We start from the raw sequence: 22,229 nt of genomic DNA, 5'->3' as shown, positions 1-22,229 counted from the left end.
TGTTTGGGGCCCTGAACGGTAGTGAGGGAAGAGGTGTGGGGGCAGGTGTGGCACTTGTTCCACTTGCAATGATAAATGCTGGGAGAGAGATCAGTGGGGAGAGATGAGTGAACAAGGGAAAGATCTCTGCAGAAAGTAGAAAGTAGGGGTGAGGAAAAGATGTGCTTAATACTGGGATCCTGCTAGAGATAGCAGAAATATGGAGAATTGTGTGCTGGACATGGAGGCTGGACATGGGGTGGTAGGTGAGGACAATAGAACCTCAATCACTGGTGTGGACAAGGTGAGGTCAGACATGTGCAAAATGGAAGAGATGTGGGTGAGGGCAGAGAAAGACCCTTTCTTTGAAGAAGGAGGACACCTTAGTAGTTCAATATAGCCGACAAAAAGGCAGGCATTGCGGGGACCTGTGCAAGTGCCCAAGGCTACATCTTTGGTTTGATGGAAGTGGGAGGAGTGGAAGGAGAAGTTATTGAGGGTGAGGACCGGTTCTGCCAGATGTGATGGTGACGAACAACTGGTTGGGCTTGTTGTCCAGAAAGAAATGGAGAGTTTTAAGGCCCTCCAACTGGTGGATGGAGGTGTATAGGGACTGGACATCCATAGTGAAAATTAGATAATCCCTGAAGTCCCTGGAGCCAGTTTTCAATCTTCCAAGTCCTGTTCAGTTTTCATGCTTACGGTATGTCTTACAGTGGCCCACTGGAAACATAATCTTCCTTATGTTTTTATTTAAATCTTCCTCTATCATATATTGAGTCATCTCTAAACACCACTGCCTGAGTCACCTCTAGCTCCCTCCCCTCTCTTGCTCCCTCATCCCCATTAAACACAGCTGAGCCTTTAGTTGTCTCATCTCCTTTCCCCTCCCTAAAACCTGGCACAATTTAAGCTTTTTGTCATAGTGAATAACTCCTTCTTTCAGTAGCTGTTCTGGCCCTGTGAAGTTCTTTGAATGGCATTCTGACGTTGAAGTGTTTTATTAATTATTAATTTTTACAGTATTTCATTCAAGTATTTTATTAATGGAAGTTATGTGTGGTTCTTGCTGAATATGGAAAAGGCACTCACTCAAACTGTCAAATGCCAACTGGGTGAAAGACAATGAACTCCCTTCATCAATGTGATAGGGCACCTCATCTGCAAGCTTAGATTATAGCAGCAAATGAGTTAAACTAACTTGCCTGTGGATGTGGAGACAAGCAAGGTGAAGAAACAGAAATTAATAACTTCACCTTCATTACAAGATTACTCCAGGATAGAGGACTGCATAGAGAATTTTAATTTGTAAGGTTCAACTGGGTCTAGTCTTCAACTCTAAAGTAAATAGCTTTTGTTACCAACAAAGATACATCCTTCTTCAAATCTACTCCTGAGATGAGATTTTCAAGGTGCATGGTATATTGTGAGGACCATTTTCCAAAACCTTTGGGTGAGATGATTTTCAGCGATTGGCCATCTCTGCATCAGTCTCCCATAGACTTCAGTGCCACTAATCTGAGTGAAGTAAAAGGTACTGTTCTGTACTGTGCTAGAACTGAAGAAGATCCATTACATGGCCTTCTGTAAACAAGCACTAAATCTGTCTAGAGTTTGTTTCTCAGTTTAATTGATAAAGGATGTAGACAATCTGATCAAGAAAGACAGCTTTTCATTTCCCCCTTTTGTTGAATGGAATAGTCCGCTCTCACTGTAACAGGATCTCTGCTTCCAGAGCCTGTACTTACCATATAAACGTTGTATAGCCTTCCTGTCTAACCAGTCTAGTTCAAAGTTTTCACCATGCGTGTTGTAATTTGGGTGCATAACAGAGCCTGTTCGAAGGAGATGGGGCAAGCCAAGTGCATGGCCAATTTCATGGACAGCAACCTATAGGGAAGAGCGCAAGGAAGCAGTCTATAAGCACAAAGTTGAACAAGATCATTTTCTTGGTTACATTGTGTTTAGGTAACTTAAAATGAGTTGGGTAACTCAGTGAGGTTTACTTAAACATGCAGGATCCCTCTTCCTTTGGCTTTTTTGAAGATTCATTAAGATGTTTAACAATGAGAAGGCACATAGTTTATGCAGAATTTCATGGATCTCAGCCCAGCTGTTTGGTTGTAGCTTTTCGAATAAACTAATCTTCTCCTGAATATTCCAATAAAGTTGTTATTTCTCTCTGCAGGTTTTGAACAAGCACTGATTATTACATTCGTATGAATAAGTATTGTGATTGCACATAATTGGTAGGCCCAGGTAGTAAGCATGATGAGAGCAAAGTGAGAGTTATTTATGGCTGTCACCTAACCCCAAATATTACATTACAGCTTCAAAGATCATTTTGTCTCCACAAAACTATGTTATTTTTACTGTTTTGCAGTTTTCTCCCCTCTAACTCCAGCTGTAATCAGAGGTCTATTCATTCCCAAAGGATATCAGAACTGAGTGGATGATTTTCAGGAGAAATGGCTGATATTCTCTCTCTCTCTCTCTCTCTCTCTCTCTCTCTCTCTCTCTCTCTCTCTCTCTCTCTCTCTCTCTCTCTCTCTCTCTCTCTCTCTCTCTCTCTCTCTCTCTCTCTCTCTCTCTCTCTCTCTCTCTCTCTCTCTCTCTCTCTCTCTCTCTCTCTCTCTCTCTCTCTCTCTCTCTCTCTCTCTCTCTCTCTCTCTCTCTCTCTCTCTCTCTCTCTCTCTCTCTCTCTCTCTCTCTCTCTCTCTCTCTCTCTCTCTCTCTCTCTCTCTCTCTCTCTCTCTCTCTCTCTCTCTCTCTCTCTCTCTCTCTCTCTCTCTCTCTCTCTCTCTCTCTCTCTCTCTCTCTCTCTCTCTCTCTCTCTCTCTCTCTCTCTCTCTCTCTCTCTCTCTCTCTCTCTCTCTCTCTCTCTCTCTCTCTCTCTCTCTCTCTCTCTCTCTCTCTCTCTCTCTCTCTCTCTCTCTCTCTCTCTCTCTCTCTCTCTCTCTCTCTCTCTCTCTCTCTCTCTCTCTCTCTCTCTCTCTCTCTCTCTCTCTCTCTCTCTCTCTCTCTCTCTCTCTCTCTCTCTCTCTCTCTCTCTCTCTCTCTCTCTCTCTCTCTCTCTCTCTCTCTCTCTCTCTCTCTCTCTCTCTCTCTCTCTCTCTCTCTCTCTCTCTCTCTCTCTCTCTCTCTCTCTCTCTCTCTCTCTCTCTCTCTCTCTCTCTCTCTCTCTCTCTCTCTCTCTCTCTCTCTCTCTCTCTCTCTCTCTCTCTCTCTCTCTCTCTCTCTCTCTCTCTCTCTCTCTCTCTCTCTCTCTCTCTCTCTCTCTCTCTCTCTCTCTCTCTCTCTCTCTCTCTCTCTCTCTCTCTCTCTCTCTCTCTCTCTCTCTCTCTCTCTCTCTCTCTCTCTCTCTCTCTCTCTCTCTCTCTCTCTCTCTCTCTCTCTCTCTCTCTCTCTCTCTCTCTCTCTCTCTCTCTCTCTCTCTCTCTCTCTCTCTCTCTCTCTCTCTCTCTCTCTCTCTCTCTCTCTCTCTCTCTCTCTCTCTCTCTCTCTCTCTCTCTCTCTCTCTCTCTCTCTCTCTCTCTCTCTCTCTCTCTCTCTCTCTCTCTCTCTCTCTCTCTCTCTCTCTCTCTCTCTCTCTCTCTCTCTCTCTCTCTCTCTCTCTCTCTCTCTCTCTCTCTCTCTCTCTCTCTCTCTCTCTCTCTCTCTCTCTCTCTCTCTCTCTCTCTCTCTCTCTCTCTCTCTCTCTCTCTCTCTCTCTCTCTCTCTCTCTCTCTCTCTCTCTCTCTCTCTCTCTCTCTCTCTCTCTCTCTCTCTCTCTCTCTCTCTCTCTCTCTCTCTCTCTCTCTCTCCCTGACCCCCTGACCCAGGGAGGTAACTGCTGGCTAACAACATGTTAGGCTGCCTCAGGTTACTTCATGAGAATAAAATAAGAACCAAACTTGTACCACTCCATAACCAATTTCTAACCAATTTCTCTAAGTTGGAGATCACCAGCAAAGCACTATGTCACTTTACTGGCCTTTCATCAGAATGGCACACACGTAAGGTGTACTCCTCCATGTGTTCCTATGGTCACTCAGTATTGATTTTGAACACCCTGGCAACTGGTAACTTGTAATCAGTTTATTCTTGTTATGTGCTGAGTACACCGAAAAACTTTGCTATGCAGGCCATCTATATGGATCATTCTATAGTATTTTTTGAAGTAGACAAATGGAAGGGCAATAATAGAATGTAGAATATAGTCTTCCAGTTAGAGAGACAACTAAAATGAAGTGTGGGAGATAAATAAAGTTTAAGGACCATGACAAAGCAGACTGAGAGATCAAGTGTTCACCTTTATTGTGCAAGAGTCTTATAACAGTATAGAAACTTTCCTTAAGCTTGCTAGTGCATATTCACCAGCTTTTTTATCTTCTGCCTATTGGAAGGTGGGTAGAAGGTGGAATGACTAGGGTGGGAGGTGTCTTCAATTACGCTGGTTTCTTTACTAAGCCAGTCAGAAGTACAGACAAGAGTCCATATAGGAGAGGCTGGTTTGTGTGATGGACTGAGCTGTGTCGACAGCTCTGTGCATTTTCATGCAGACTTAGGCACAACAGTTGCCATAACAAATTGTGATGGACTTGGTACATCTGTAAAAAATAAGGATTACTAAGCAGCATACTGCAGGTTATTTATACTTTGATAAAATAACATCAGTCGCTGAAAGCAAGCATGCAAGTACAGCAGGCAGTGAAGAAAGCTAATGGCATGCTGGCCTTCATAACAAGGGGAATTGAGTATAAGAGCAAAGAGGTCCTTCTGCAGCTGTACAGGGCCCTGGTGAGACCACACCTGGAGTACTGTGTGCAGTTTTGGTCTCCAAGTATGAGGAAGGACATTCTTGCTATTGAGGGAGTGCAGCATAAGGTTAATTCTCGGGATGACGGGACTGTCATATGTTGAAAGATTGGAGCGACTGGGCTTGTTTACTCTGGAACTTAGAAGGCTGAGAGGGGATCTTATTGAAACATATAAGATTATTAAGAGATTGGACACGCTGGAGGCAGGAAGCATGTTCCCGCTGATGGGTGAGTCCAGAACCAGAGGCCACAGTTTAAGAATAAGGGGTAGGCCATTTAGAACGGAGTTGAGGAAAAACTTTTTCACCCAGAGAGTGGTGGATATATGGAATGCTCTGCCCCAGAAAGCTGTGGAGGCCAAGTCTCTGGATGCTTTCAAGAAAGAGATGGACAGAGCTCTCAAAGATAGCGGAATCAAAGGTTATGGGGATAAGGCAGGAACTGGATACTGATTGTGGATGATCAGCCGTGATCACAGTGAATGGCGGTGCTGGCTCAAAGGGCCAAATGGGCTACTCCTGCACCCATTATCTATTGTCTATTGTCTATTATCTGCTTTTTAAAATCATTTGATAATATTTGGTTATTTGATGTAACTGGGAAATGATCTATCCATGTTGCTATCCGAATGCCTTTCAAAAGTTATCATTGTGCCCAGATCTACCACCTCTGGTGGCAGCTTTTTCTACTTACTCACTGCCTATGATGTGAAAAAGTTGCCCTTTGGACCCAATGATATTTTTCCTCTCACAATAAACATTTTGGACTCTAGCCTTGGACACCCCTACCTTTGCCATGGAAAACATCCTATCTAATTGTATCACCGTTTGTTATGGCAACTTCTGTGCCTAAGTCCACAAGAAAATGCACAGAGTTGTCAACACTGCTCGGTCCACTATGCAAACCAGCCCCTCCTCTGCGGACTTTGTCTATTCACTTTATCTATGCACCATACAATATTCAAAGCATCTAACAAGGTCACCCCCAACCTCAGACTCTTAGATTCCAAGGAAGAAAAATCTTCCCTGCCTATTCAGCCTTTTCTTATAGCTCAAGCACTCTAGCCCTGATAAAATCCATGTAAATCTTTTTTTGTACCCTCTCCATTTTAATGCCATCTTTACATCTGGATCAGGTGATATTTAATCTGGTGACTCCACTCATCATAAAGTCAACGGCTGCATTAATTTTACAAAGATGTAAATCTTTTTGGATTAACTGTGACATACATTATTCAAAGAGGTGTCATTTTCCCTAAGAGAGAGGAGGGAAATAAAGAGATAGAGATCAATCGAGAGAGAGTGAGAGAGATTCATGTATTCATGGTCACATTGTAAAGATATAAATAGGAAATACCATGAGGAGGCTAATGCCTTGACCGTTGTTGGTGACAACAAAATGTTCAGCATCATCGAAGTGGATATCTGCTAAATACCAGGCATGGGCAAAGATTTGTCCTGTCCCATCAAAGTCCTGAGAACAGCCAAAGTGTTGCCCTGGAACACAAGCATAAAAATAGTTTACAAAATGTTTACATGATGAATGTTTTATTCTCCTAAATAATATTCACACATTGCTAAGAAACGTCCAGCCTTGGTTCTGTATGTCAAAGAGAAATAATGGAAATATTGCAGAAAACTTTTAATAGCAACAGAAGTGGGACTTGCTATATTATAAGGAAAGGTTAAGAATGATGAGGAAGGGCATAAAACTATTTAATGTAAAAGGAAAGAGTTACTCGGAGATGAGTTGGAAGATGATTAATGATTGTAAGATTAATTGGAAATACTATTGGATATTTTCTAGAAAATTACAGTTCCTGAGCTGCAGGAAGATTGAGAATGTCAGATAGAGAATAGAATGAAAATATAATTCAACAAAAATTACCCCTCTTTGTCTCTGCTTGTCTATTCTTCAACTATCCTGTTTATTTCAACCTTTCCCTCTCAACATGTACATATTGGTGAGATAATGGGAAGAAGCTGTGAGTTTCGTCTTGGGCACAGCACACCAGTGCACTGGCATCTTGCCTTCAGCTTGTCTTGGACTTGTGCGTGGGAGTCCAAAGTGAGCTGAGCAGTACGCTACAGAGAGCCCAAGGTTTTCCAAGGAACCATCAGCTCATGATATGCTCATCCTCCTAAATCTGTAAACTTCAGTTCCATTAAAACTCAGTTGTCTATACCCAATCTTTTTTTTTTAAAGAACCAACCAATCCTCATTCAGTCATTTGTCTGTAATGGATCAAACTAAAAATCTTGTGATAGTAATGGAAGTATTGGAGACGGCTCTTTTGTGGAAAAAATTGATTCCCTCAGGTCTTTTTCTGACTAGTTGAAGAATAAGGTTATGTGTTTTGAATTTCGCCCTGTTTCTCTGTGAATGCCAAACTTCTGTTAAGTCTCGACCAGACAGGATCATAATAAGACCATAAGATATAGGAGCAGAATTAGGCCTTTGGCCCTTCGAGTCTGCTCTGTTATTTCATCATGGCTGATCCATTTTCTCTCTCAGCCCCAATCTCATGACTTCTCCCCGTATCCCTTCATGTCCTGACTAAACAGGAATCTATCAAACTCTGCTTTAAGTAAAAGTCTTAGGGGTAAGGATCTCTTAGTCAATTTAGGTGTGTGAGAGCATGTTCATCTGTAAAAATAGAAGTGTTGCGATAAATAGAACATAGAACATAGAACATAGAATAGTACAGCACAGTACAGGCCCTTCAGCCCACAATGTTGTGCCGACCCTCAAACCCTGCGTCCCATATAAGCCCCCACCTTAAATTCCTCCATATACCTGTCTAGTAGTCTCTTAAACTTCACTAGTGTATCTGCTCCACCACTGACTCAGGCAGTGCATTCTACACACCAACCACTCTCTGAATAAAAAACCTTCCTCTAATATCCCCCTTGAACTTCCCACCCCTTACCTTAAAGCCATGTCCTCTTGTATTGAGCAGTGGTGCCCTGGGGAACAGGTGCTGGCTATCCACTCTATCTATTCTTCTTATTATCTTTTACACCTCTATCATGTCTCCTCTCATCCTCCTTCTCTCCAAAGAGTAAAGCCCTAGCTCCCTTAATCTCTGATCATAATGCATGCTTCCTAAACCAGGCAGCATCCTGGTAAATCTCCTCTGTACCCTTTCCAATGCTTCCACATCCTTCCTACAGTGAGGTGACCAGAACTGGACACAGTACTCCAAGTGTGGCCTAACCAGAGTTTTATAGAGCTGCATCATTACATCGCGACTCTTAAACTCTATCCCTCCACTTATGAAAGCTAACACCCCATAAGCTTTCTTAACTACCCTATCCACCTGTGAGGCAACTTTCAGGGATCTGTGGACATGTACCTCGAGATCCCTCTGCTCCTCCACACTACCAATTATCCTGCCATTTACTTTTTACTCTGCCTTGGAGTTCGTCCTTCCAAAGTTTACCACCTCACACTTCTCCGGGTTGAACTCCATCTGCCACCTCTCAGCCCACTTCTGCATCCTATCAATGTCTCTCTGCAATCCTTGACAATCCTCTACACTATCTACAACACCACCAACCTTTGTGTCATCTGCAAACTTGCCAACCCATCCTTCTACCCCGACATCCAGGTCGTTAATAAAAATCACGAAAAGTAGAGGTCCCAGAACAGATCCTTGTGGGACACCACTAGTCACAATCCTCCAATCGGAATGTACTCCCTCCACCACCACCCTCTGCCTTCTGCAGGCAAGCCAATTCTGAATCCACCTGGCCAAACTTCCCTGGATCCCATGCCTTCTGACATTCTGAATAAGCCTACCATGTGGAACCTTGTCAAATGCCTTACTAAAATCCATATAGATCACATCCACTGCACTACCCTCATCTATATGCCTGGTCATCTCCTGAAAGAACTCTATCAGGCTTCTTAGACACGATCTGCGCTTCACAAAGCCATGCTGACTGTCCCTGATCAGACCATGATTCTCTAAATGCCTATAGATCCTATCTCTAAGAATCTTTTCCAACAGCTTTCCCACCACAGACGTAAGGCTCACTGGTCTATAATTACCCGGACTATCTCTACTACCTTTTTTGAACAAGGAGATAATATTCGCCTCCCTCCAATCCTCTGGCACCATTCTCGTGGACAACGAGGACATAAAGATCCTAGCCAGAGGCTCAGCAATCTCTTCTCTCGCCTCGTGGAGCAGCCTGGGGAATATTCTGTCAGGCCCCGGGGACTTATCTGTCCTAATGTATTTTAACAACTCCAGCAGCTCCTCTCTCTTAATATCAACATGCTCCAGAACATCAACCTCACTCATATTGTCCTCACCATCATCAAGTTCCCTCTCATTGGTGAATACCGAAGAGAAGTATTCATTAAGGACCTCGCTCACTTCCACAGCCTCCAGGCACATCTTCCCACCTTTATCTCTAATCAGTCCTACCTTCACTCCTGTCATCCTTTTTTTCTTCACATAATTGAAGAATGCCTTGGGGTTTTCCTTTACCCTACTCACCAAGGCCTTCTCATGCCCCCTCCTTGCTCTTCTCTGCCTCTTCTTAAGCTCCTTTCTTGCTTCCCTATATTCCTCAATAGACCCATCTGATCCTTGCTTCCTAAACCTCTTGTATGCTGCCTTCTTCCACCTGACTAGATTTTCCACCTCACTTGTCACCCATGGTTCCTTCATCCTACCGTTCTTTATCTTCCTCACCGGGACAAATTTATCCCTAACATCCTGTAAGAGATCTCTAAACATCGACCACATGTCCATAGTACATTTCCCTGCAAAAATATCATCCCAATTCACACCCGCAAGTTCTAGCCTTATAGCCTCATAATTTGCCTTTCCCCAATTAAAAATTTCCCTGTCCTCTCTGCTTCTATCCTTTTCCATGATAATGCTAAAGGCCAGGGAGCGGTGATCACTGTCCCCCAGATGCTCCCCCACTGAGAGATCTGTGACCTGACCCAGTTCATTACCCAGTACTAGATCTAGTATGGCATTCCCCCTGGTCGGCCTGTCCACATACTGTGACAGGAATCTGTCCTGGACACACTTAACAAACTCTGCCCCATCTAAACCTTTGGAACTAATCAGGTGCCAATCAATATTAAGGAAGTTGAAGTTACCCATGATAACAACTCTGTTATTTTTGCACCTTTCCAAAATCTGCCTCCCAATCCTCTCCTTTGTATCTCTGCTGCTACCAGGGGGCCTATAGAATACCCCCAATAGAGTAACTGCTCCCTTCCTGTTCCTGACTTCCACCCATATTGAATAAATATTCTGTCCCTTCTTATTAATTGTTCTCTCTGTTGTACCTGCATATATTTGGAGAATATTAGAAGGGGAGAGGTCAAATTGCCCACCAAAAGTAAAATAGCTTTACTGCCAAGAAAGTAAGTTCATAAAATAATAGAAATCTCTTCCGAGATTGATCTTTATAAGTATTGTGTCAGTTTACAATGCTCCAGGATTATTTGCTTCCAGTTATAAGAAGGTAGACAGTAACTATTATATAATAAATTAGCAATGTAGCCATTAGGAAATGGCCCTTAGATTATGGACTGATTGAAGTCCAATTGTAAGCATAACTCGTCCAGCTGGAGCTATCATAATACATTCAGAAACAGTCCTGAAACTTCTCCATTTGAACAAATGGAACACTCTGGTGATTTTTTTTTGTTTGCCTTTGCTGGCCAACAGCCACTAGACAAACATTTATCTGGCATCCACCCCAGGCTGGCCAGGATCCAACAATGAACCACTGATTTCTCTTGTTGTGGCAGTCAGTGTACCAAAGGTGGAGGATACTAGTCCCTCATCATCCCAGAAATCAATAGCTGGTTTAAAGATTCTCCTTTAAGAATAAGCTGCTCTATGACTGACCTAGAAACCGTTCACTGCTGATGACTGTCTGCTGACTTTCAGCCTTTTGTTGACACAGCTTAAATCTCAAATGCATTCAACTGGTGAACTTCAGAGACTATGGATGTTAAAGAGCGTTAGCACCATAAAAGAGGCATTGCAAATGAGGCTTTGGCATTAAAAGAGTTAACATGCCCCATATTTTTCAATAATATAGGCTTACAAGGATTGTCAGGGGCTATCAGACATGTAATAAACAATGTTTTGAGAACTCAATTCCTCAAAAGATATGAGGTTGGAGTCAACTCATTCTAAATATATTCTCTCTCTCTCTCTCTCAAATTTCCCTGTTTATCATTTCTTTCTTTTGCCTTTTATCTTTTTCCATAACTACCATTTGTTTAAACTGTTGACTGAACTCCAGATGAGGATGCAGGCACAAGTGAAAGAAGCCACCTTGCATTTGGTGTGAGCTCGCTGCATGACAGCAGTGAAACCTAGGCCCACTCTACTGCTGTCTGAGGGAGCTGCACTTCTAGAAACACTGTGTGAATCCCAGGCACCATCTTTGCTTTTGGGTGGATATTATGATTCTCGAGGCATTCTTTGAAGAAGGTAAAGGCCCTGTGTCCTTGCTTTATTTATCTCTCCATCAGCAATTTTAAAATTAGATTGGAGACTGCACTTGCTGGAAATCAGGAGCAACACACAGGGCACTGGAGGAACTCAGAGGGTCAGTGAGTATCTATGGAGGGAAATGGAGGAGGGCTGATGTATTGGGTTAAGAGCCATCCACATGAAGGGTCTCAACCCAAACATCAATCGTCCATTTCCCTCCAAAGATGTCACCGGAGCTGCAGAGTTCGTTCAGTGCTTTGTGTGTTGCTTAAAACCAGATTATCTATCATTTTTCTCTGTTCCATTTGTTAGTGCTGTCTGCAGTGGAGTTCCTATAGTGGTATAGTAATGAAATACTACAGGCTGCAAACTGTTTGGGACAACCTGAGGTGGTGAAAGATTGCTTTGTAAACAATCTATATAATTTTTCTTTCTTGCATACCATTCAGTACAATAACACAGATTTTTGAACCATGTTTAAGATGTGTGTGAGGAATACTTATAGAGATCTGCCTTGATTAGTAGTTAAATATGCCGTTTGTGCGACATTACAACTAATTGTGGCACATACAGTAGAGATGAGGACTCACACTTCATAATCCTGACCCTGGCTGCTGTCAGTGCAGAGTTTTCATCTTTTCCCTGTGGGCTTCCTCCCAGCGCTCCATTTTCCACCAACATCTCATAGGGACATGGGCTGGTTGCTTCATGGTAAATTTCCCCCAGTGTGTAAGGGAGTAGTAGCATATGGGAAAGCTGATGGGAATTAGACAATAGTGTGGATTTGGATGGGGTTGATGTAAAAATGGTACTTGATGGTGAACATGCTGAAAATCCTGCTTTTGTACTGTGCCTCTCTGTAACATTAATAGACATATCAAACTTGCATGTAAATAACCTTGCGGATTGGAAATCTAAAAGAATCTGATGTCATCTGATGGTTCTCCTTCAGAGGAAAACATTTTTTCAGGTGTTCTTTGTGTCATGCAGTGGGACAAAATATAACAATGCTCTTCTGATATTAGGCATGCCTTTCACAAGAGTTGTTATTCTTTCATTGATAAGTAGATCTTAGTGCTTAACACAGAAGGCACAATATGAGGCAAGAGTTAATTGCCTGTAATGTTGCAAAAGAAACATGTTTAACTGCTAATCAAGACTGACACTTTAAAGTCACCATCTGAGTACTCCTCATGGGAATCCAGCCAATTGTAGCTGATAGCCAATAGCTGAGATCTATTTCAGAGCAGTAATCAGCTGGTAAATTTCAGACTGCAGGTCAGGCGAATCCAAGCTAAATGGTTTGGTATCTCTTCCTAATAAAGATTGTAACAAATGTGATATCTGGTGTCTGATGAGCAAATGTTAGTCGCAAGACTATTATCTAAGCACAATTATTATTTTGCATCATTAAAGGGTTGTTTCAATGGCTATTTATATCTTTATTTGACTATCATCCAAAGCACCTTTACACCGCCATTACATTTTGGGAGGTTGCCAGAGAACAAGTATGTATTGTGTGCCAAATTATAGGTTGTGGGTGTGGCAGCGGATTAGACACTGGTTTTACACCTTGAGAAACTAAATTGGAATCAAGCCCAAACAAATGGGTTGTCACTCTTTTTTCATTAGGGAAGGGTCATTCACCAAGATAGTTTAAGTCAGCTTCAAAAGCAGTCCACAGTAAGACAGTGTTCAGCAGTACAAGAAAACTTCACAGTTGGCCTTACTTGGACATCAGTTTTCAGGAAGGACACAGGATAGTTGGTGCAGGAAGTGTTGAAGTTTCTGTCAGTAATGCTGTTCTGTGGTTAGAAACATAGAAAACCTACAGCACAATACAGACCTTTCAGCCCACAATGCTGTGCCAAACATGTACTTAGTTTAGAAATTACTTAGGTTCACCCATAGCCCTCTACAGCAAAAATTACGGAGATTTGCCTCGACTCTGAACATTTAGTATTCGAACAATCTAGCTGTATTCATGCCGAAATGAAAGCAGCCGGAAGACAGTAGGAAATTCCAAACTCAGTAACTTTTTAATAATATGCCCTCATTTAATCAGGGCTGTCATTGCTGGTCTTTACAGGTAAAGATTTTCAAAATTAAGAAATGCTTAGATAAGGTAGAAAAACATAATGGCTCCACTTGTCAGTGGGACCAAGGTAAAAGATCACATGCATAAAGCAGTCTCAACTAAATCCAATTTTATTTATTTACTTGTTTATTAAGATAGAGTGCAGATAGGCCTTTCAGGCCCTTCAATTCACACCTCCAAACAATCCCCTGATTTAATCCTAGCCTAATCATGGGACAACTTCAATATACCAACCAGTACGTCTTTGGACTGTGGGACTGAAGGAAACTCATGCGGCCAAGGAGAGAACATACTAACTCCTTACAGGCAGCAATGGGAATTGAACCCCGGTCACCTGTACTGTAGCGAGTTGTGCTAACCACTATGCTACCGTGCCACCCCAATAGTGGCTAGAGTATAGAACTCACTCCTACTAGAGAGGTTGAGGTAAATTGTGCAACTTCACTTTAGTCGGTACATCACTCAAGACAACAGAGAAGAAGGATATAATAAAAAAGGATGAAGGAGGTGAGCAGTGAGGCAAGAAGTACTTTCCTTTGTTCTGTAAGTACTCTGCAGGTCCCTGTTCCTGTCATTTTACTTCCTTAAAGGAGTACTTTTGTGATAAGCTGACCGGCTCTCTCTGACTTCCTTCACATTAGACAAGCACATTTATTTATGGAAAAAAAAATCGCAGAATTTCAGTTTTCTTAGTAAAAAAGATGGTATTGAACAATTTTATGCATAAAATGCAAGAATAAAACTGGACTTCCATTTTTAAAAAATTTTCTACCACAGTCCTGTGGACTTCCATTTAATTAATTTGTTGCAGAGTAGCGACTTCATGGATACAATAATTTTATAGCAGGATTCCACGTTATTGTAATCTGAAACACCTCTAATGATCCAATTCAAGAAGGTATCAAAATATTACACAACAATGTGCCACGGTAGCCCCCCCACCCCACCACCTGGCCCACTGAACTGCATATATTCTCATTGAAGCCCAAATTCCTTCAGACAACGAGATATAACAGCAGAATTAGGTCATTCAGGACCATCAAGTCTAATCTGCCATTGAATCAAGGCTGATGTTTTCAACACCACTGTCCCAGCTTCTTGTTGTAACCCATAATTCCCATACCAATCAATAACCTGTCAATCTCTATCCAAAATACCCCCATGACTTAGCCTCCACTGGAGTGTAGCAATGAATTCCAAATATTCACCACTCTCTTGTCGAAGAATTCCTCCTGATTTCTGTTTTAAAGTAGTGAACTTGATTGCAGAGCTGTGCCCTCAGACACTAGATGCTCCTAGCAATGGAAATATCCTTTACATGCCCAGTCTATCCAGGCCTTTCAGCATCTAGGTGAGTACTGACATATTAAGGATCAGTGTGCAGTTGGTAGATGGAGGCTACACTAACAAGTGTCCGTTCATGATCATTTGTTGAGGGACTTACGTACTTACTTGGGCCCTTAGCTCCTCAGTGGAGCATAGGCCATTGATGACCTCCCACCTCCATCGTCCTCAGAAGACAATGGTATGGTGGGAGTTTATCAACGCTTTTGTAATCCATTGCAACCACTGGATGGACGATTGACCTATACAGCTTTATTGAGGGAGGATGATTGTAATTGGCATTCATTTTTCTAGCCCAGGCACTCTGACCCTTTATCCAGTTCACATATGGCTGTTCGGACTCAAGCATACACTGCTTTAATTTGGGACACTGTTTAGAGTTTACAAGTGTGCACACCTTTGTATGGGAGTTTCTCTTTACCTGTTCCAAAGCCCAATTTGATGTTAATTTCAGCAGGAAGAGAAACCAGATCCTCCTCGAACTCCAGTGGGGTCACCTCACTCCACAACCGGAAGGCCAATCGCAGGATACTTTTCTGCTGCTCGACACTCATTTGGATGGTGAAGGCTTCATCCATAAGGCGCCATTTCAGTTTTCTCTTTGAGAAGCCCATGCTGGTGGATGCTCCTCCAAGGGCATCCAGGCTCTCTCGCTTCTTTCTGGAATGTTCCACCAGTCTGGCAAGGAAACGCTTATTCCTGGCAGATCTCTGCTCTGTTTCTGGCTGGGTGGTCTCCGAGGTACTGTTGTTGGACTTGTTGTGTGTCGTTCCGTTGACCTGGGAGCTGTTTTCCAGGCGCATCTTATCAGGCACACCGCAACGAGGCAGATTCATTATCTCAAGTGTGACGTTGTCAAGGACTCCAGTAGGTCTCAGCCCATTAGCTTCTTGGAATTCCTTGAGGTTCTGAAGATAAGATGGGTGGTCTGTGGCTGCCTTTGGAGCATTCCTTGCGGCTGTCTCTCCAGAAAGTCCTTCAGTCATGATCTGAGGCACTTCTCCAGCAACAGGGTTGTCTTCCTTTGGAGCCACGTCCTTACCATTTGCTTGGTGTTCCCAATCCACAGGTTGACCCCAGCCAAATTTTTTCAAATATTCCTGCAGGATAAGTTTTTACAATTACTAATGCTTAGCTCTCCAGACATTTGTTAGATTAAACAAAATGGTGATGAACACTGTGCAGAGATAAAGTTAACCAAGCCTTAAGGGCCTGTGTCCTGTTGACATGAAGCTTTAGACTCAGTACTTGAGTAATCATTAAAGGGCTTTTTGGCAGAAGTGACAAATGTTTCTTTCCTGCCCTTAGGTGGTGGATTTGGAGGAGGTTACACTTGAGATCAAACATCCTATCAAGCTCTCTCCTTAGACAACTTAGTTACAAGTCAATTCTCTTGGCCTCTATGTAATCAAATTACACAGCACAGCAACATTATGTTCCGCCCGTTATGTCTGTGCAGGCATTTCAGTTTTAACTAATCTCATCTTTCTACACATGGTCCATATCCTTCCTTTCCTTGCCTGGTCATGTGATGACCTTAATGCCTCTTAAACTCCACTATCATATCTGCTTCCACTGGCAGCACATTCCAGCCATCCACTACTCCCTCTGTAAAAAAAAACAGCTTCACAAATCACCTCTAAACGCCTCCCCTCTCAGCTTGATGCTATAGAGCACAGAAGGTAGAACAGTACACACAGGAGCAGGCCCTTTAGAACACAATGCCTTTGCCAAACGCAATGCCAAAATTAAACCCAACCTGTTCTGCCTGTGTCTGGTTTACGCCCCTCACAAGTATCATATCTGCTTCCAGCAGCCTATTCCAGGCACCTATCACTCTCTGTGTAGAAACACTTGCCCCACACTGATGGTGGATGATCAGCCATGATCACAGTGAATGGCGGTGCTGGCTCGAAGGGCCGAATGGCCTACTCCTGCACCTATTGTCTATTGTCACACCTCTCATGGAACATAGAACCTAGGAAACTGGACAGTACAGACAGGTACAAGCTTTTTGGCTCTCAATGTTGTGCTAACCTTTGAACTACTCTAATATCAATCTAACGCTTCTCTCCTACATAACCATCCACATGCTTATCTAAGAGTTTCTTAAATGTTCCTAATGTATCTTCCTCTGCCACACCCACTGGCAAGGTCTCCCATGCATCTGCCACTCTCTTTGTAAGGAACATACCTCAGACATCCCCCCTCCCCCCATACTTTCTTCCAATCACATTAAATAGATAGATAGATAGATAGATAGATATACTTTATTAATCCCGAAGGAAATTTGGTTTCGTTACAGCTGCACCAACCAAGAATAGAGCGTAAATATAGCAATACAAAAAACCCCAACAATCAAACAACGTTCGATGGCCACAGGCAGGAACGACCTCCTGTGCCGCCAGTGTTGTATCACGGTGGAATGTGGCCGAAGTCCAACAGTAAAAAGTTCAATATCCAGTCTGCAAACACTTTCCTCGATCGTAATATACCCCGGATTGCACCATCTGTTGTTAACCAGATCAGTAAGCACCCAACTCCTTTACGCTTACTGCTCTCAGTGCACTTCTGGTCAGCCAGAATGGTATTACCCACCGAACTCCTCTTCTCCAAAAGTCTCTGTTGTCTCGACCCGGTCCTCTTTCCTCAGCTGCCTCCTTGTAATTATGCCTCCTTGTAATAATCATTTCTGCCCTGGGAAAAGGTATCTGTCTACCCACTTGATCTATGCCTCTTAGGATTTTGTACATCTCCATCAAGTCATCTCTCATCCTCCTTCACTCTAAAGGCATAGCCCTAGCTTGCTCAATGAATCTTCGTAAGTCATGCCTTCTTGTCCAGGCAGCACTGTGGTATCACACATATAGTCTTTACAGCTGGGATCAAGCTTTAGAGCTATGGCAGCATGGTAGTGCAGTGGTTAGTACAACACTTGACGGTACAGGTGACCTAGGTTCATTTCCTGCCACTGTCTGTAAGGAGTTTATACGTTCTCCCTGTGACCACGTGCGTTTCCTCCGGATGCTCCGGTTTTCTTCCCACAGTCCAAAGATGTACCAGCTCCTTGGATTTAATCTGTTATTTAAATGCTGTGGCTAGCCTCATTTGCCTGTTTCAGCTCCATGTTCTTCATAAACCTCTTAAAGACTGGCACATTGGTGAAATAAAAATGGAGGGAAGGGTTAGAATGATCTTAGAGTAGGTTACAAGGTCAGTGCAACATCATGGTGACGGAAGAGCCTGACTGGGCTGTACTGTTCGATGTTCCATGCTCTTGGTAACACATAGCCATCTAAAATTAAGTCAGAAAACTTTGAACACGCTCAGCAGATCATGGAGTTTCTCTAGACAGAGAAAAAGTCAACTTCTCGAGTCTGAAAACCTTCATCAGAACTGAGAAAGAGAGAAATGTGGAGATACAGTAAGAGACACTGGAATCTGGAGCAATAAGCTGGAGGAACTCACCAGGTCAGGCAGCATCTATTTCCCTCCATAAACGTTGACTGACTTGTTGAATTCTTCCAGTGCTTTAAATCTTACGAGGAGAGGAACTAGTTAGCAGTGAAGGTGAAGCAGTGCACGGGTGGGACAAAGATGGGAATAAGTCAGACAGGACGGCCTAACGCAGCAGGTAAAGATTAGGTTAAACTTCTTGTCTGTAATGTGTTGCTGATGGTGAGGATATGCACCATGGCCAACAGGACAATATATATACAAGAGAACAACTAAAACAAAACAATGACAGGGCAAAGTTGCCCGTTCTTGTACAAACAGAGAGAAAGAATAAGTTGTCTGAAGTTGTAGAATTTCATATTGAGTCCTATCAGTTTTAATCTGGAAAGCTTCAACTGCCTGGATAAGGTGGCACAGTTGTTATTTTACCAGACCAGCATTACAGTGGCATTTTTCTGAATGTATTGAGTTCAAATCCCACTTTTGCATGATAATCAGGTATAAAAACTGCTATTAACAATGGTGACCATGAAACAACAGAATTACTTTATAAACTAATCTCGTCTTTCAAGGAAGGAAGTCTATAATTCCCATGCATTCTAGCCCATTTCTGGCATGGAAATATTGTCCTCTGAAATAATCTGGCAAGCTACGTAATTGTCCTATTCCCACCAGGAAAGGTAATGGACAATTAAGCTACAGTTAGGAGGATGAAGTTCCATGAATGTCACCATCCTCAAAGATAGTGGAGCACAACATGGTAAAGTGAAAAACAGACCAAAGTGATACAACTTTTATTCCACTTGGTATTTATTTATTTATTGATTGATTATACAGTGAGGAATAGGTCCTTCCAGTACCTTGAGCTGCATTGCCCAGCAATCCCCAATTTAATCCTAGCCCAATCACGGGACAATTTACAATGACCGATTAACCTACCAACTGATAGGTCTTTAGACGGTGGGAGAAAACCCATGCAGTTGTGGGGAGAATGTACAAATTCCTTACAGACAATAGTGGGAATTGAACCCAGGTCACCTGTACTGTAGAGAGTTGTGCTAATCACTATGTCCATTCTCCTCGAGTTCTCTTTATCACAAAAGACAAACTCCAGTGAGGTGAGTTGACCTCATCTTATATGGAAACTAAAATATGGCTGAATAGATTGCTAGAGCCAAGGCCATTGATTTCATCCATATCTCAATGTTAAGTCCTTTTACCTTTAAATATTTTTAAGAGTCAATGTCACGGGATGTTTAAAGATAATTATTTCAGGGTGCACCTCTAGTTTATTGGGTTAATTTTTTCACCTGAGCTGGCATTAACCTATACAAGTCCAAATGGCCAAGGCTTTAAGAAGCCCGTACTCTCAAGTACTCTGTCTAGCTTGGTGCACTACATTTCAGGCAGGATTTATTTACCTTAGAAGAGGCATATTAGCTCATCAATAATCTTTCATTAAATGGCTCATATTCCCTCAATTATTACATTGACATAATCTCTTTGAGGTGCTTGATATGCTTGACAGGTAATCTGCTTTTTCCTGATGTTGGGGCTTATGCAGTTTAGTACAGACCAAGCAAACATTAGATGTATAATGGGCAACTAGGTGCCCAGAGTGATTACATCCTAGGAAGATTAGATTGCTTGTCTCTAATTAATTTGTTGTTCTTGGCCAAATAATTTTCATGTACTGCCTTTGGACAAAGGAAATTGTCAGGCTTCTGGTAATCTCCTGCTGAAGTTTTATAACATTGGACAACAGGGGGTGATAGAAATGTTTTTTTTGCCAGTGTTTATTGTGCTAATGAACTTGACAGACATCTGCGAACCTGGGGCCTTGAAGGAAAGGAGCCCCAGACTCCCTGTGGGTGGGAAACTTGTAGTTAAAATCCTTTAATGTGAATGGGATTACTGTCTAAAATTTACATCAAAAGTGTGAATGGGATCAAGATAAATTGTGAGGTATGATTCACAGGGTGTCGGAGATTTCCTGAAACTTGTCATATTTTATGAACTGATTGCAAATGGACACTTAGAGGCACCATGATTGGATTTTACACCATTCACAGCAAAATTGTAGACCCCTGTACCTGACCCTCCAGACCTCGACATCATGCACCTACATAGATGCTTGGTGTTTAGACTGTATTCGGTGGCCCAGAGGACCAGCTCCCGTTCTGTATGATCAGCATCTACAGTGCCTTGAAAAAGTGTTCAGCTCCCAGCCCTTAGTTCACGTAAGCTAATATTACAACCAGGGATTCTGAGCAATTTAACTGAGAATTTTTATTCATGAATCACATGCCCAAAACACAGGGAAAATTGCAAAGCAAGAAAACCTAAAATTTCAGAAACTGAAATGTCAGCAGTTCAAAAGTATTCAACCCCTTTGCTCAGTACGTAGTTGAACCACATCTCATATTGCAAAGAAAAAAAAACATATTCTTGCTGTAAAGATTTTGCAAAGTATCACTTAGAAGCTACTGTAAAGATGTGGAAGAAGGTCTTGTGGTCAGATGAGACTAAAGTGGATCTTTCTAGTCTCAATTCTAAGCAGTATGTGTGGCATAAATCTAATACTGCACATCAGCCAGGTAACACCATCCCCACTGTAAAGTATGGTGGAGGTAGCATCATGCTATGGGAATGCTTTTCAGCAGTAGGGTCTGGAAATCTGATCAGAATTGAAGGGAAGATAAATGCTGGTAAATACAGAGAAATCCTGGATAAAAACCTGCTAGCCTCTGCCAGAAAGCTTAAACTGGGGAGGAAGTTCATCTTTCAGCAGGACAACGACCCAAAACACACTGCCAGAACTACCATGGAGTGGCTTCAAATTAAGAAAATTGATGTTCTTGAGTGCCCCATTCAGAGTCCTGACAACCTGATAAAACATCTCTGGCAATAGCTCAAGATTGCTCTCCACTGGTGCTTCCCAATTAACCTGACACAGCTTGAGCAATTTTGCAAGGAGGAATGGGCAAATCCTGTTCCACCACATTGTGCAAAGCTCTAAAGGCTTATCCCAAAAGACTATTGGCTGTAATAGCTGTGAGAGATGGTTCAACTAATTACTGAATACTTTTGAACTGCTGACATTTCAGTTTTTGAATTTTTAATTTTTCATGCTTTATAATTTCTGTTTTTTGGGCTCACCTGTGAAAAAGAAGGATCATTGATTCACAAATAAAAATTCTCAGTTAAATTGATCAAGATCCCTGGTTGTAATACTCATTTATGTGAACAAAGAGCTGGAGACCGAATACTTTTTCAAGGCACTGTAGATGTCACCAAACTCAAAATGGATGAACGCATTTACAGACCAACACTCCACTCAATCGAGGGTAATAAGCAAAGAGCAAAGACAACAAAACATGTCGAGAAGATTCACACCAAGCTCAGCTTCAAGAAAAATTTTACACAAATGATTAGAGATTGGGTTATTGTGAGTTGAGTCATCTCCTATGAAACTGGGGGTGGGGAGGGGTCTCTCTTCTCTCACCTCTGCTGTTCCAATAGTGAAGATGCGGGGAGCGTGCCAGTTGTTCCTCACTGCGTCAGAGTGATCCCTTTTGTTGAAGACTGGCTCACCACCACCAGGGATTAGCACAGTGGAGCAAAACAAAACAGCCACAGGTGTGAGGGTGTTGGACAGCTGCATCCCTCTGGCCTCAAACCTCTTGTTCTTGCGAATTGTGGAGACGTCTTCTGCCAGCTGTCGTCAGGCTGACTTTTTTAAGAATGATTCCGCACTCCCTCCTTCTGTCCCTCCTGGTGACGCTCTGCAAGACCCCACCCACAGTCTTGGGCTGACAGGCAGGGACGATTAAACCTGCAGCCTGTAAAAAATCCTTTAAAGTGCACCCTTTCTACTCATTCAAAGAAGAAACTCAATACTCATTCATTTCCAGGGGGTGATTTGGTTTAATTCTTTCTGTTGAAACCCAGCAAAATGCAATTGGATATTTAAAAAAATAATATAGAATGCACAATGACTCATTGCAAACACCACAAGATGGCATAATTAAATCCTGTCTTCCAACTACAATAACTTACGTTGGTAAGGAAC

At 42.4% G+C, this 22,229-nt stretch overlaps 1 protein-coding gene across 1 annotated transcript in view; it reads right to left on the bottom strand.

Moving 5' to 3' along the window:
• LOC134349918 (matrix metalloproteinase-21-like) overlaps nucleotides 1-21,821 on the bottom strand; it is a 35,667-nt gene extending 13,846 nt beyond the window's left edge. Inside the window, exons 1-4 of the mRNA XM_063054875.1 lie at nucleotides 21,663-21,821; nucleotides 15,123-15,801; nucleotides 6,135-6,274; nucleotides 1,728-1,869 (exon numbers count right to left, since the gene is read on the bottom strand). Coding sequence (XP_062910945.1) covers nucleotides 1,728-1,869; nucleotides 6,135-6,274; nucleotides 15,123-15,801; nucleotides 21,663-21,821 — 1,120 coding nt within the window. The remainder of the gene's footprint in view (nucleotides 1-1,727; nucleotides 1,870-6,134; nucleotides 6,275-15,122; nucleotides 15,802-21,662) is intronic.
• Between the last annotated feature and the right edge of the window lie 408 nt (nucleotides 21,822-22,229).

Source organism: Mobula hypostoma, chromosome 7 (genome assembly GCF_963921235.1).
Source record: "Mobula hypostoma chromosome 7, sMobHyp1.1, whole genome shotgun sequence".
Taxonomy (NCBI): Eukaryota; Metazoa; Chordata; class Chondrichthyes; order Myliobatiformes; family Myliobatidae; genus Mobula; species Mobula hypostoma.
This window is presented reverse-complemented; position numbering and strand designations above follow the sequence as displayed.